This window comes from Pseudoliparis swirei, chromosome 15 (assembly GCF_029220125.1).
Source record: "Pseudoliparis swirei isolate HS2019 ecotype Mariana Trench chromosome 15, NWPU_hadal_v1, whole genome shotgun sequence".
NCBI classification, from domain to species: Eukaryota; Metazoa; Chordata; class Actinopteri; order Perciformes; family Liparidae; genus Pseudoliparis; species Pseudoliparis swirei.
In genome coordinates this window covers 4,308,335-4,322,986 of record NC_079402.1, presented here as the reverse complement: position 1 = coordinate 4,322,986, position 14,652 = coordinate 4,308,335, and the positions used below count along the sequence as shown (strand labels likewise).

Here is a 14,652-nt window from a genome sequence, read left to right as displayed (position 1 = left end):
CCGAACTTTTTTTCCGTCTCCAGGTTGTCGGTGCTCCTATAACCACTCAGGTATTCTCCCGACTCTCCTCGCTCCTCCTCCTCCTCTTCTTCACAAAAGGACTCGCTGTGTGATTTTCTTTCATTTTCTTCTCGAAAAAAGAAAGAAAAAGGGTCGTCACGTCCAATCAGATTTGAAGTGAAACCGTCTCGGTCGGAAAAGAAAAACACAAACAAGACATTCCGATGTGGATGTTAATGCCCCCCCCCCCCCCCCCCCCCCTCCACATACACAACAGACACATGTGAGTCTTGCACTTCACTCCTCATGTGTGTTTTACACTTGCACGCACAACCTTCATGTGTATGCTGTGTGTAGATAGATAGATAGATAAATACTTTATTAATCCCCAAGGGGAAATTTGTCGTAGCAGTAGCACCACCAATAAACTAAACACACGAGAATAAAATATAAAATATAAAAAACAGGGATGAAAGATATAGATGTATACAAGAAGTATACAAAGTAAAATATAAAATAAAATATATATGTATATATACAACATATATGCATACACAATACACAGTACAATACTAATGACAAATTAAATTAAATATTAAAATATTAAAAATAGACAGTGTGTGTTTCAATACAGTGAGGACATCCAGTCTGGAAACATCTGCAGCTGTGTGTGTGTGTGTGTGTGTGTGTGTGTGTGTGTGTGTGTGTGTGTGTGTGTGTGTGTGTGTGTGTGTGTGTGTGTGTGTGTGTGTGTGTGTGTGTGTGTGTGTGTGTGTGTGTGTGTGTGTGTGTGTGTGTGTGTGTGATGTTTCGCTGCTCTCGCTGTCAAACTAAGAGAGCAGCCGTCCGTCCGGCATGCGCCGAAACCAATTTCTGTGCTCACAGTTTGCAGAACGCATCTTTAATTCACTCGTTATCGTCTCGACGTCACGGGGAGAAAACAAGAGAGTTGAGCACGAAAAGCAAAATGACACCACTTTGGTTTATTTGATAAGAGACATTAGCACATTAACACGCAGATGTCACAAAATAAACCTAAAAACATAACATTACATACACATTGTTTATAAAATATTGAAATTTTTCAATGGGTGCACAAACAATTCATCGTGAGAGTCGTGAGTGTCCTCATTCAGGAGACTCTTAGATAGTCAAGTACTAACAAGACATGAGACACAGAGGCTCACAAACTAAATACAATAAAGAAAAACTCTGCTAAAATGGACAGAATAAAAACATCCATAGAACATAAAAGCCTGCAGAGGAAATGAAATATAGAAATCAGACAACAGCCAAACAACAACAAAAGACATCATGCAGGTGGTCGGCCAGCAAAGTCAAGACACACTCAGAGGAAAGGTCTTTTATTTTGAAGAAAACAACGCAATAAAAGTCTAAAAAGATTGTTAAAATCATGCTTGGCCTTTTGGAAGATCACAAAACAACAATAGAGCTTCTGTGCTATGAAGAGATGAAGTCCTGCTGACCACCACACGGAGTCTCACGTCACACACGCTGCTCATGAGTTCAGGAGGAGAGTCGGTGTCTCTCCCAGCCCTGCGCTGCCCCCTTGTGGCCGTATCCGGGTCATGCAGCCGGGGATCCGTCCGATGTGACGTCGTAAACAAAACCATCTCATCTCTCCCGTCGTGTGTGTGTGTGCCAGGTGAGGGTGGTGCAGGGCAAAGAGCCGGCCCACCTGATGAGTCTGTTCGGAGGCCGGCCCATGGTGGTGTACAAGGGCGGCACGTCCCGAGAGGGGGGGCAGTCGGCGCCCGAGGAGACGCGACTCTTCCAGGTGCGCTCCAACTCGACGGGACACACCAGAGCCGTGGAGGTAAGAAGAAGAAATGAAAATGTGACGTAATGACACATGGCGGCATCCGCCTTCTGACCGCAGCATCAGCACCGGTCTGCCAACGAGCGATGAAACCCGAGCCTGGCGCGCCTCCTCCCGCTGTGCCGAGGAGTTCCGGTGGAACGGGCGAACACACGCCGGAGTACAATCACCCCGAAGTACTCACTAGTTTAATCCGCTGCTGAAAATAGTCCCCGGCAAAAGGCGCTATTTATTTATTTCTATTTCAGTAGGAAGTCAATCGTGACCAGCTGATCTTGGAAATTAACGAGACTTGAAAGGCTTTTTAAATTTTTATAAATTGGATAAACTTTTTTACAACAAAGGGAAATATATATAAAAACTTTATCTACAAGTAGAATATATATATATATATATATATATATTTTTTACGATTACAACCGGTACCGTGTCCACACATTATGGTCTGTGTGCCGCACAACACGAACTATAAAGGTGCATTTTTGTGTCTTTATTACGCAAACAAAACCAAAAAAAGTTTTGAGAGCAAATTTCTCGTTTGTAAGTAAATGAATTGAAAAATTTAATTAAATATAACCAGAATTTGTTGCTGCAAATCAAAAATCTCTCCAAAATAAAAACATTTGCTCTCAATTTCTTTTGTTTTTTAGTAATAAAGACAAAAATCACAAACACTCGATTTAAGAAACTTGCAGTAAAAGTTCAAGAATTTAAAAAACGAAGAAAAAAATGCATTTGGTAACATGCACGTTAACCCATGCCCCCCCCCGCAGCTCGACGCGGCGTCATCCAACCTGAACTCCAACGACGCTTTTATTCTGGTGACCCCCGGCGGCTCCTTCCTGTGGATGGGCGTCGGCGCCAGCGACGCCGAGAAGCACGGAGCCCAGCAGATGTGCGACATCCTGGGGGTGTCGGCCTCGGAGCTGTCCGAGGGAGGAGAGACCGGTGAGGGACGCAGGATAACGCGCGTGTGTGTGTGTGTCATCCATATTAAAACAAGAAGACTGTGGTTGCGTCATCCCTTACGATGTCATCACAGCTCAAGAAGAAACTGAAAACTGAATTATTTTACTCGGTGTACAACCTTTTCCGACGCGGCAGTATCGAGACACGCGTTGGATTCGGTTACCTTCGGCACTTTTTACCCTTTTAAAGTCCAGAATAACGGAGAGATGTGTAACTGTCGTCCTCACAGACGAGTTCTGGGAGGCTCTTGGAGGAAAGGCGGACTATCGCACTTCCACCCGACTCAAGGACAAGATGGACGCTCACCCACCGCGACTCTTCGCCTGCTCCAATAAGACTGGAAACTTCATCGTAAGTCTTTTTTTGTTTGTTTTTGTTTTCATAACAATGTGTATTTTTATAGTCACTTTCTTTAAAAAAAAATGTTTAAACTTCAAATGGTGCTCACTCCAAAAAAAGTGGGTGGAAAAGCATACAAAATTATTAAATAATGTAAATAAAATAAATAGTAAGTCTTTTTTTTAAAAGAGAAATTATCTCCCCATTACATAATTCACAGTTTGTACTTCTGCGTAGTTTTTAGGAATAGTTTTAGTTTTTTCATACAGTCACTTTCTTTTCAAAACATTTTTAAAACTTCAAATGGTGCTCACTCCAAAAAATGAAAAGAAAAAAGAGGGGGAAAAAGCATACAAAATTATTAAATAATGTAAATAAAATAAATAGTAAGTCTTTTTTTTAAAGGAGAAATTATCTCCCTGTTACATAATTCACAGTTTGTACTTCTGCGTAGTAGTTTTAGTGTTTTCATACTGTCACTTTCTTTTAAAAAGCATTTTTTTTACTTCAAATGGTGCTCAATCCAAAAAAAAAAAAAAAAAGAGGGGGAAAATGCATAGAAAATTATTTAATAATGTAAATAAAATAAATAGTAAGTTTTTTTTTTAAAGGAGAAATTATCTCCCCGTTACATAATTCACAGTTTGTACTTCTGCGTAGTTTTTAGTAATAGTTTGTGTTTTCATACAGTCACTTTCCTTCAAAAACATTTAAAAAACTTCAAATGTTGCTCACTCCAAAAGAATAAAGACAAAAGAGGGGGAAAAAGCATACAAAATTATTAAATAATGTAAATAAAATAAATAGTAAGTCTTCTTTTAAAGGAGAAATTATCTCCCGTTACATAATTCACAGTTTGTACTTCTGCGTAGTTTTTAATCATAGTTTTAGTGTTTTCATACAGTTACTTTCTTTTAATTTTTTTTTAAAAACTTCCAATGGTGCTCACTCCAAAAAAAGAACAGAAAAGAGGGGGAAAAAGCATACACAATTATTAAATAATGTAAATAAAATAAATAGTAAGTCTTTTTTTGAAAGGAGAAATTATCTCCCGTTACATAATTCACAGGTTGTACTTCTGCGTAGTTTTTAGTCATAGTTTTAGTGTTTTCATACAGTCACTTTCCTTCAAAAACATTTAAAAAACTTCAAATGTTGCTCACTCCAAAAGAATAAAGACAAAAGAGGGGGAAAAAGCATACAAAATTATTAAATAATGTAAATAAAATAAATAGTAAGTCTTCTTTTAAAGGAGAAATTATCTCCCGTTACATAATTCACAGTTTGTACTTCTGCGTAGTTTTTAATCATAGTTTTAGTGTTTTCATACAGTTACTTTCTTTTAAATTTTTTTTTAAAACTTCCAATGGTGCTCACTCCAAAAAAAGAACAGAAAAGAGGGGGAAAAAGCATACACAATTATTAAATAATGTAAATAAAATAAATAGTAAGTCTTTTTTTGAAAGGAGAAATTATCTCCCGTTACATAATTCACAGGTTGTACTTCTGCGTAGTTTTTAGTCATAGTTTTAGTGTTTTCATACAGTCACTTTCTTTTAAAAACATTTTTAAAACTTCAAATGTTGCTCACTCTAAAAGAATAAAAGACAAAAGAGGGGGGAAAAGCATACAAAATTATTAAATAATGTAAATAAAATAAATAGTACGTCTTCTTTAAAAGGAGAAATTATCTCCCCATTACATAATTCACAGTTTGAACTTCTCCTTCTCCTCCAATCAGATTGAGGAGGTACCCGGCGAGATGACCCAGGACGACCTCGCCACCGATGATGTCATGATCCTGGACGCCTGGGATCAGGTACGGTAGCTCTTCCGTGCGGAGGCAGAGCAGAGTCACCGCAACCAACAGGAACAAAAGTGTTTAAAACTCCGCCATTTCTCCCAGGTGTTCGTCTGGATCGGACTCGAGGCCCAAGAGGAGGAGAAGACGGAGGCGATGGCGTCCGGTGAGGACGTCTGGGAGCTTTACGTTCGGATGCAATCGCGCATTTTCGATTCTGCTCGTTCAACAAATACACGTTATTATTATCCCGATCGGGCACTGACGCTGGTGTTTTTCCTCGTTTTCCTCAGCGGCCCGTTACATCGAGACGGACCCGGCCAACCGGGACCGCCGGACGCCCGTCGTCAAGATCAAGCAGGGCTACGAGCCGCCCACCTTCACCGGCTGGTTCCTGGGCTGGGACCACGAGTACTGGACCAGCGACCCCCTGGAGCGCGCCATGGCCGAGCTGGCCCTGTGAGACTCTCACCTCCCCCCCAATCAATCAGCCCTTTGACCTTTGACCCCCACTTCGCCACAAACTGCTTCTTTTTTTGCCGCCAATGCGCCCAGAAAACCTTTTAAAGCTTTTTTGATTTGATGTTTTTTTTCAGGCTCCTGGTTGATGTCGTGTTTTAGTTCACTTGGTCTCTCGACCAATAGAAATAGAGCTTGAGCAGAGGCTCAGGCTGCTTGTAGGGTTAGCACTTAACAGTTTGCGATTTTTATTGAAGTACATTTATTTTATATACAGGTGGACCGAGTCCAACAGTCTTGGCGTGTTGCAACATCAGAAAAGACGTTGCCATGGAAACACAATCAATGCCTTAATATTTGTTCCTCTGGTTTCCTGCTTTTTTAATTATTTCTTTTAATATAAAGATTCCGTTTCAGTTCTAGAGATCGGTTGTCTCCAGTTATCTCACAATATTTATTATTTTTTATACACAACAGCCTTATGTCCAGGAAAGCTTGTGATGATGTAATCGCCAACAGGAACCCAACGCTTCGCCGCTTTTCAGTCCAGACGTGTCGTCCTCCGCGGCGCTTCCTGACGTTAGAATTTCAATAAAAACGTGTCACGTGTTTCAAACACCGATCCCAAAAGAATAATAAAAAAACAGACAAAAATGGTTTTGGACAGCGTCTTTATTTCAAGTTCTAAGTAGCGTCATGTCAGGATAAAACTAAAGTAACTATGTAAAAAATAATACAGATGTGTATAAGACAACGCAACGAGCAGAAAGAACGATTATTCTTTCAACGCCAACGGAGAAGAAAAGTGACGGGACACGAATCTTTGGCTCCACCCATCTCAGAGGTCAAACTCTTGACCCCACATCCCTCGATATAAAGCTGGAGCAAACGGAAGACCCAAACCCCGATGTAACGCAACTCAAATAAATAAAATGATGTAACAGATTTAGTATTTTACAAAGACATACATCCACAGTGCTACTTTAAAACACAAATTATTTATCTAAATGTATTTATATATATATAAATGTATATCTATCCATATATATAAATGTATTTATATACACATTTATATAAATGTATTTGTACACATATATATGTATATACATACACATACAATGATATATATATTGACTACTGTATAGATACACATAGTAACACTCGAGTCAGGCTCACACTAGTATATACATTAACTTATTGTCCTTTCCATGTCAAAAGGAGGACACATGTAACAACTACAATATAGTGTTTAATACGAAGAGGTCTAACTATTTGGCTTGTTTACACCTAGAAAGAGCACACATGATAAAATACTGTTGCTCGTTTGAATTTCATATGCATAGAAACGTGATATTTGGCTGTGAGATGAATGGATGGCAGTGAGTTAAGGCTCCTGGCAGAACGGTGTGAGATCAATGAACCGTATATATAGATATATACACACGTGTATGAAGAGAACGCATACTGTAAACATGTACAAGTAATATCCAAAAAGTAATCCAAAAGTATTGGCAACTGGATAAAAGATGTAGTGTGTGTGTGTCTTTTCATACTCCAATTCAATAATGGCACAAATTATAATAAAACTTCTACAAAGCCAACAGAAGATAGACTAAGAAGGCAGGAAGTTAAAAAATACAAAACAATAAAAAAAAAATGGATGTAAATTTGGATGTAGCGCATTGAAACGCCAAAAGCTCTTTGAGTAAAAATAGAGCGCACCTTTTGTAATTCATGTGTTTAGTTTTTTTTTATTAATCTTAACAATTCACCGGTAAGTGACCGGTAAGGGGGCGTCGGCCTATCGAAAAGCAAAAAATTAACCGAAACTGACATCCTGAGACTCCTCCCCCTTCTCTATTTAATGAAGCCCCTCATCATCTCCAGCGGCAGCGGGAAGATGATGGTGGAGTTCTTCTCGGCGGCGATGGTGCTGAGGGTCTGAAGGTAGCGCAGCTGCAGGCCGGACGGGGACTCGGCGATCACCAGCGACGCCTCCTTCAGCGCCCGCGACGCGTTCATCTCGCCCTCCGCCGCGATCACCTGGAGGAGGACAAATAAATATGATCGCCTTAGCTTTAAAAAAAATGTAAAAAAAATCCTGCGCTTTTATTTTGAAGGGTGTTAAACGTCCTCCCCCGTTCGAGTCGACGCGACCTCCGTACCTTGGCTCTGGCCTCGCGGCTGGCCTCGGCCTCGGCGGCCATTGCTCTCTGGAGCTGAACGGGCAGCTTGACGTCTTTGATCTCCACCCGCTCCACCTTGATGCCCCAGTCGTCCGTGGCGTCGTCCAGCGTGGCCTGAGGGGGCGAGAGGTCGACGCGCTCTTAGAAAGTTTTCGGGAGCCTCTGCTGAACACGTGGTTATGTTCAAAACTCTTTCCCCTGACAAAGCAAACTATCCTGCTGTTTTACATTTGTCCAGCAGGTGGCGCTCCACCTCAGCCCATCACAAACGCTGTAAGCCTCGTCGTCCTGCAGTGTTTACGGGTTCATTTCACTTCTATGCATCAAGTCAAACAGATTGGCGCGTTTAGTCAGCGCCGCTTTGTTCTTCCTGTACTTAATGACAATCAGGCAGACTGTGAAAACATTACGTTAAAAAGGTCGGACGCTACAGTCTGCGCGGCACGCCACCGCGTTTACGCACGTGGTGGCGTCAAAACCCCCCAGAACGACACACAGGAGGCGGAGCATCGGTGAGGGGGCGTGGCTTAACTCCGTGGAAACAGTTATCATTTCCTTCATCCGCCACGGAAGAACTAACCACCAGTTCTATGTTATACACGTTGTGGAAATCCCACAAACGTCGGAACATCCAACGCCCTCGTGTTCGGGTTCATAACAATAATATCATACAGACATATATATATATAATGTATATTTATACATAACATCACCTGTAGGCTCTGTGACTTTGCATGGACTCTACTCACGTGAACAATTTGCAACGCTTTTGGTGTGAGCGCACCTTAAGAACCCTGTCGTTAGACGTGTTTTTGGAAGCATATTAGCACATATTAACACATATTAGCACATATTAGCGCATATTAGCGCATATTAGCACATATTAGCGCATATTATCGCATATTAGCGCATATTAGCACATATTAGTACTAGCGTGCCGCATTGGATCCCTCTGGCCGCCTCACCTGCATGCTGTGTGCGATCTCTTCGCGGTCGGACAGGATCTCCGCCAGGTTCTTGGTGCCCAGGACGTTCCTCAGGGTGGTCTGGGCCAGCAGCCGCGTGGCGGCGTCCGCGTTCGTGATGTTGGCCACGGCCAGAGTGGCGTCCTGGACCCGGTAGTACACCACGCCGTCCACGCTCACCGTCACGGAGTCTTTGGTCAAAACCTGCAGAGACGGCGGGAAAGCAATCGAAGAAAAAAAAAAAACAGGCACAAATTGTTTAGCAATTACAATTAACTTGACGTCCTTTGAACGCCACACGGTGTTCGTGTCACGTGATTGGAAGCGTGCGTGCGTGTGTGTGTGTGTGTGTCGTACCTCCTGGGGGGGGATGTCGAAGGTGATGGTGCGCATGTCCACGTTGATGAAGCTGTCGGTGCACGGCAGGATTAAGATCAGCCCTGCGGGGGGAAAACCACGAGGAACGCAAACAGTTAGCGAACAAAGACTAAAGCCCCGGTAAACACAATAATGAGGCGGCGTCTTCGCAAATCTTTTGAAAACACCGGGATGAATGGGATGCTGGCGCGGCGCCGCGGCGAGCGCTCTCCCCGTAAAGACCGCAGCTGTGCCGACAGCGAAAGGCAAAGCCGCGGCTTTCGCGGGAGGCGGTGCTTCCGAGTCGCGAACGATCGAATTAGCGCATTAAACGACGGCGGCGCGTGGCCAGAGCGGAGCAGACGCGTGCGAGAGGTGCGTGTGTGTGCGATCATTTAGCGAACATTAATGCCCACGCCAGTAGAAGAAAAGAAAAAAAGAGGAAGAAGAGACGAGCGGGGCCTGCACTTCCTGTCAGGATGGTGTGTTTTTTAAGATGGGGGAAGATTAAAGCCATCTGCTCACAAGGGGGGGGGGGGGGGAGACAACAGCAGTCGCGCCTCGTTTGGCGTTTTCCGTCATGACATTTCCAGCAGTCACAACAATTTCTTCGGTTCCCGTCAGACGAGAGAAGAAGAAGAGGAAGAAGAGGACGAGGCCTCCGTTGCTCTCAGGCGTAAACAACTTGTGGCGACGCAGCGGGGAACGAATCCACGGATGAGCATCCTGGAAAAGTCCCGTTAGCAACAAACATCTCTGTTCATGGCAGAAGGGGGCGTGGCCACAAGAGGCAAAGTGTTTTATGAGAAACTATCCCAGCAAGACGGGTTTTAAACTGAAGTACATATGCAGGGAAACGCCCCGAGTCGTTGCAGCGTGAGGGCGAGCGGCGTTACGGGGGGGGGGGCTAAAGGCTAAATTCAGCTCTACCATTGGTTCCTCCGGCTCCTCAGGAACGTGAAGTTGGCAGGCGGAGAGCTATAATTACTCCACGCCGTCCCTAAGCACTCTGAGGAGTCACATTGCAGCATTTTGAGGAGGACACTGTGTTTGTTTGTGTGTTTTTTTTTTATAGATCCCACAAAACAAGACATCCAAAACAGATGAAAAGACAGCGAGTTAGGAGACGCACGCAGATTATTTCTCGTGGGAGTCTGTCATTATTATTTTTTTACTTAAACAAATCCAACGCCTCTCAAAACACACGTCTCATCACCGAGAATAGAATGATTAAATCGCTCAGACCTTGAACGTAAACAGAAATATGGCCCTGTGGACTGGGGAGCCAATCGAAACCTGTGGATAACCTTGGAGGCGGGGCTTCTTCTTCTTGGCATTATTAGGCCGACATATTCTTCTCCACTGCTAATTCTGTACTTGTGATTTGTATTTGACCCGCCGATGGGTGGGAGAGTATCGTAGCCCCCCCCCTCCCCTCCCGTGAGATACATCCCACGCAAAAAAATGTCAGTATTATCATTCTGGCTTTCGGCAGGTTGACACTCGCATCTCGACTTCTTCCCGCCGGATTAGCGTGAGGTTTAGCGCAGACATCCACGTCACCCTCCAGGTTGAATTGTTATAACATGTTCGTTAGGTCTCAGCTGTTCTTGGTGTCGAGTGTCAAACGCAGAATGTGTATAAGGTCACAACGGCGTCACATCCAGATGTCGGGCCTCAGAGCCGCCGGCACGCCGGGTGACCCTCCAGTCTGTTCTTTTAAGAGTGTTCACTCTTTCATGGAGCGAACGCGTCTTTCATGAAATGCAACCGCAGATTGAGAATACAGAATTTGGATGCTATACAAACAGTATCTGATATGTGAAAACACACGATCTATGAAACTTGTGTTTACATGATGTGACATGTAGAGAGTCCTTGGAGGAACCACTCACTATAAATTGGTTTTAAAAAATTAAAAAAACAGGTTGAACTAGAACGAGCACTTGGTAAAGCGCATACCTTCGCATATCACAAGATTGGGCATTGAATTATGAACATTTTGGCATTAGTTGCATGCCAATTGGATAAAAATGTACCGTGCTATGGTAAAAAGAAGATTTTGACCTTTCCATGACCTTTGACCTTTGACCCGATCGATCCCAAAATCTAATCAAATGGTCCCCGGATAATAACCAATCATCCCACCAAATTTCATGCGATTCGGTTTAATACTTTTTGAGCTATGCGAGTAACATGCATACAAATAAATAAATACATAAATACACGGCGATCAAAACATTACCTTCCGCATTTTCAATGCGAAGGTAACTATGTGATTTAGTCCGATTGACAATCGACAAACATTGGATGATATTGAATATCGGCTATCAGTATAAGCCTCAATAAAAACTATGTATGGCTGAAAAGAACATTTTAGTACAATGATCCTAAATTTACTGGCGAGGCAACTGCCGAGTTTACTAAAGCAAGGCTGTCCACGACAGTTTATTGACCTCAATACAACCGATTGTGTGTCTCACCACTGAAGACCGTTGTGAAAAAGCCCCGGACACAAGAAGTAAATGTGTGCAGTAAAGTCTTGGCAGAGCATCTGCTGGCAAAGAGCCAAGTGTTCGTTGATCTGCGTCGATAACTCTCAGCCCCAAAAGGACCTTTACATTAAAATACATCTCATCACGAGTCTCGAGTGACGGCTCGCGATCGGATTCCACTTCAGATAAACACGTGGTCGACCTCGAGTGCACATGTTGCAGAATCAGTAACTTCTTTTAAATCACTTCTTAAAACCCATTTTTATATAACAGCTTTGAAGTGATCTAGTCTTTTTATGCAGAACTTTGGTTCCCCTTATTTAGTTAGTCTGTTTTTTATTTTCCATTTTATTTTTAATATATACATTTTAATGTGATATTGGTTTCTTGCTATTCCACTTGTTTTGCTTTGACTCTCTGTAGAGCACTTTGTAAACATTGTGTTTAAAGGTGCTTTATAAATAAAGTTATTATATTATTATTTATGTTTTGTTGTTTTTAAAGCATATTTGGGAAATAAATGACATTTTGAACATTAAAAATAAGGAACCAAAAGAGTTGGTCTCGATGCTTCACACCCGTCCACCAGGCCTGAAGAGGGCCCCGCGCCGTGTGACAGATAAAGGGCCGACGAGATACGCAGAAGATCTGGTCATGTGACCACTCAGACCCGTCTGCTCGCCGAGGTTCTACGACCTCAACTTGCCGGGGACACGTGATCGAACAATGCGTGACTGATGCACTGCACCCGATTGGAATTAAAAGAGTTGATATGATAAATAAACAGGAATTATACAACATCCACAACACTGGCATATCTGTGGTGCGTCATATTTGTATTATTGTGGTTTATGCTGCCTGATTGCCGCTTATGGTCGAGATCGTAGTCTAAATATCATCTGGGTGTAACATAGTCCAGTGGGGGCATTCAGACACTTGAACCCTGTTTAAAAGGAGGAAAGTATGTCACTACTGTATTGATATGGTGATATTTTGGAAGTTTTGTGAGGTCCTGGGACATGGATGTCGTATGTGTACAGATTATAAAGCCCTCTGAGGCACATTTGTAATTTGTGGGCTATACAGAATAAACTGAATTTAATTGAATATCAGATTACATCTTTCCTTATGTTGTCTGTTCTTGTTTTTTAAGGCCATGTTACAGTTAAGTGATTCTGAACTGACTGTTCTATTACTTTAATTGACCAACTCGGTCATTATATCCATAAAATACTATGTAAATATTGAGTGAAAGGATCAAAAGCAAACCCTACGATATCATTACCATATTGATAAAAGGTCAACAATATCATATTTGATGGTGTATTAAAAAAATAAGATGAAAATCCTGACCTGGGCCTTTGGCTCCTCCTCGCAGGATGCGCCCCAGGCGGAAGATAATGGCTCGCTCATACTCCTTCACAATCTGTGAACAACACAAACACACGGCTGGTGTACAAGTCTGGTCTTTCTCTTATTCAACAGAATACATGTCATTGGATATGCTAAAATAAAATAAAAAGCCACGGAACAAATCACACCGATCACTCAGGATACTTTTTATAAAAGTAAACGAGTCAAATAATGTTAAATAAATACACCCGCGCTAGCTTTGCTTGCAACGGGGTCAATAAACACCGGAGCTGACCTTGATGCACATCCATATGGAGATGGGTAGAGTCAGCAGCATGAGAAGGATGGAGAAGCTGATCAACACCCAGCCACAAAAGCCAATCTCGTATTCTGAATTCTCCAAAGCTGAGGGGAAGAAGACAAATACATCCGTGGGAATACCTCGATGGACACAGAATTTGACACATGTGCAAAACAGCGGTTCAAAAAAGATAATTCGGATGCTAAGAGCACACAAATCTAATCCAATCACGCATCAGAGCAGCGTTCATCCATCTCTAAATGAACCCCTTTTGTAAATGTGTATGATTCACCTCCACCCACACATACCACACAATCACTTCTTTTAGGCACTTGTTCGCAGCGTTTCACTAGGTCAGGTCAAAGGTCAGACATGCACTGGATGAATGAGAGCCCTACCTTCAACATCGTGTACAGAGAGTGGACCTACAGACAAAGTAATCAGTCAGACTTACGGGAACGTTGCAGGAGTTAGGCAGAGCTCAATAACGGATACAAAGATCTGATAGCGCTTACTGCTTTTCAAAATAAATTAAAGAAATGGAGGCAGGTTCCCAAAATGTCAATGTTTCTGAAATTAACTCCCTTATGTCACTTGTCTCGTAACTTTTATTTTATTTTAACTAAGCTAGTCTCTTCTTTGTTTCACCTGGTTAAATAAATCAAAAAATACATGGTATTAAAAGAAATAATTGACATACGTCAATCAATTAATCACAGAGAACTGATAGCGCTTACTGCTTTTCAAAATAAAATTAAAGAAATGGAGGCAAAAATGTCAGTGTTTCTTAAATTAACTCCGTTATGTCACTTGTCTCTTAACTTTTATTTTATTTTAACTAAGCTAGTCTTTTTTTTGTTTCACCTGGTTAAATAAATGAAAAAATACATGGTATTAAAGAAATAATAATTGACATAAGTCAATCAATTAATCAATGATTGGCTGTGGTTGTTGCTGATGCTGCTCGTCATCCCCTGACGTGACGTCACTGACATAATCAATACTGATTACCACACCCAGTGCCTTCAGCTAACGGCTACTAGCCTAGCCATCTATAACGGAATGACATTATCAATCAAAGTAACGTTAAAAAAATGTGAAAAAATAAGCAGATGGCTGCGCAGCCTTTGACGTTATGCGTCATTATTCTTAAACACGGCATTGTGACGTAGATATCTAAATGTTAGGTTAGCTAGTTAACACGAAACGGTACGAGCTAATGTCGGCTGCGCTTGATGTTTTCCGGCGTCACCTCGCCAATAACGGACTCTAACGGTCACCGTCGCTTTGTCGGTGACGCTGAATGAACCGTTAAGGACCAACCCCCCCCCCCCTCCCTCCAAATAAATAAGCGCTTTAAGAAGCAAGCAAAGCGGTACCTGTTTGGCGTTCATGTCTCCTGGATTTTTTCATGGCGACTTCTTCGTTGTCGGTGTCCATTCCCCTCGCCAGAGATGATAATACGGCGAGCAGTCGTATCCTCGCGTGCACCGACTGGGAGCGACTGACCGTGTGCCTGCGAGCTGCTGCTGTCGAAGGGGCTGCTGCCTTTTCGGTTCGATTTAACCCTTTAGGTTGACTTGTAGG

At 42.4% G+C, this 14,652-nt stretch overlaps 2 protein-coding genes across 3 annotated transcripts in view; one reads left to right on the top strand and one right to left on the bottom strand.

Annotated features, from left to right (window-relative positions):
• gsna (gelsolin a) overlaps positions 1–6,064 on the top strand; it is a 20,492-nt gene extending 14,428 nt beyond the window's left edge. The window contains exons 11-16 of the mRNA XM_056432535.1: positions 1,667–1,837; positions 2,614–2,788; positions 3,039–3,160; positions 4,890–4,967; positions 5,055–5,115; positions 5,243–6,064. Of these exons, the coding sequence (XP_056288510.1) occupies positions 1,667–1,837; positions 2,614–2,788; positions 3,039–3,160; positions 4,890–4,967; positions 5,055–5,115; positions 5,243–5,412 (777 nt within the window). The 3' untranslated portion in view covers positions 5,413–6,064. The remainder of the gene's footprint in view (positions 1–1,666; positions 1,838–2,613; positions 2,789–3,038; positions 3,161–4,889; positions 4,968–5,054; positions 5,116–5,242) is intronic.
• Positions 6,063–14,652, bottom strand: stom (stomatin). 2 transcript variants are annotated; one of them, XM_056432543.1, is made up of 8 exons: positions 14,445–14,652; positions 13,464–13,490; positions 13,060–13,169; positions 12,765–12,837; positions 8,917–8,999; positions 8,560–8,763; positions 7,574–7,708; positions 6,063–7,451 (listed from the first exon to the last, which is right to left on the bottom strand). In XM_056432543.1, exons 1-8 carry the CDS (start codon positions 14,503–14,505, stop codon positions 7,266–7,268), a joined length of 879 nt encoding a protein of 292 aa, XP_056288518.1. In that variant the 5' UTR covers positions 14,506–14,652; the 3' UTR covers positions 6,063–7,265. The 2 variants fall into 2 exon arrangements, with proteins under 2 accessions (XP_056288518.1, XP_056288519.1); XM_056432544.1 differs by lacking the exon at positions 13,464–13,490.

Excerpts from the sequence above, each read along its gene's own strand:
- stom (XM_056432543.1), bottom strand. The coding sequence starts at position 14,505 with ATGGACACCGACAACGAAGAAGTCGCCATGAAAAAATCCAGGAGACAT. Across the intron at positions 13,170-13,463 it reads CTCTGTACACGATGTTGAAG|CTTTGGAGAATTCAGAATAC; the intron begins GTAGGGCTCTCA and ends TCTTCCCCTCAG. Across the intron at positions 8,764-8,916 it reads TCGACATCCCCCCCCAGGAG|GTTTTGACCAAAGACTCCGT; the intron begins GTACGACACACA and ends CCGTCTCTGCAG.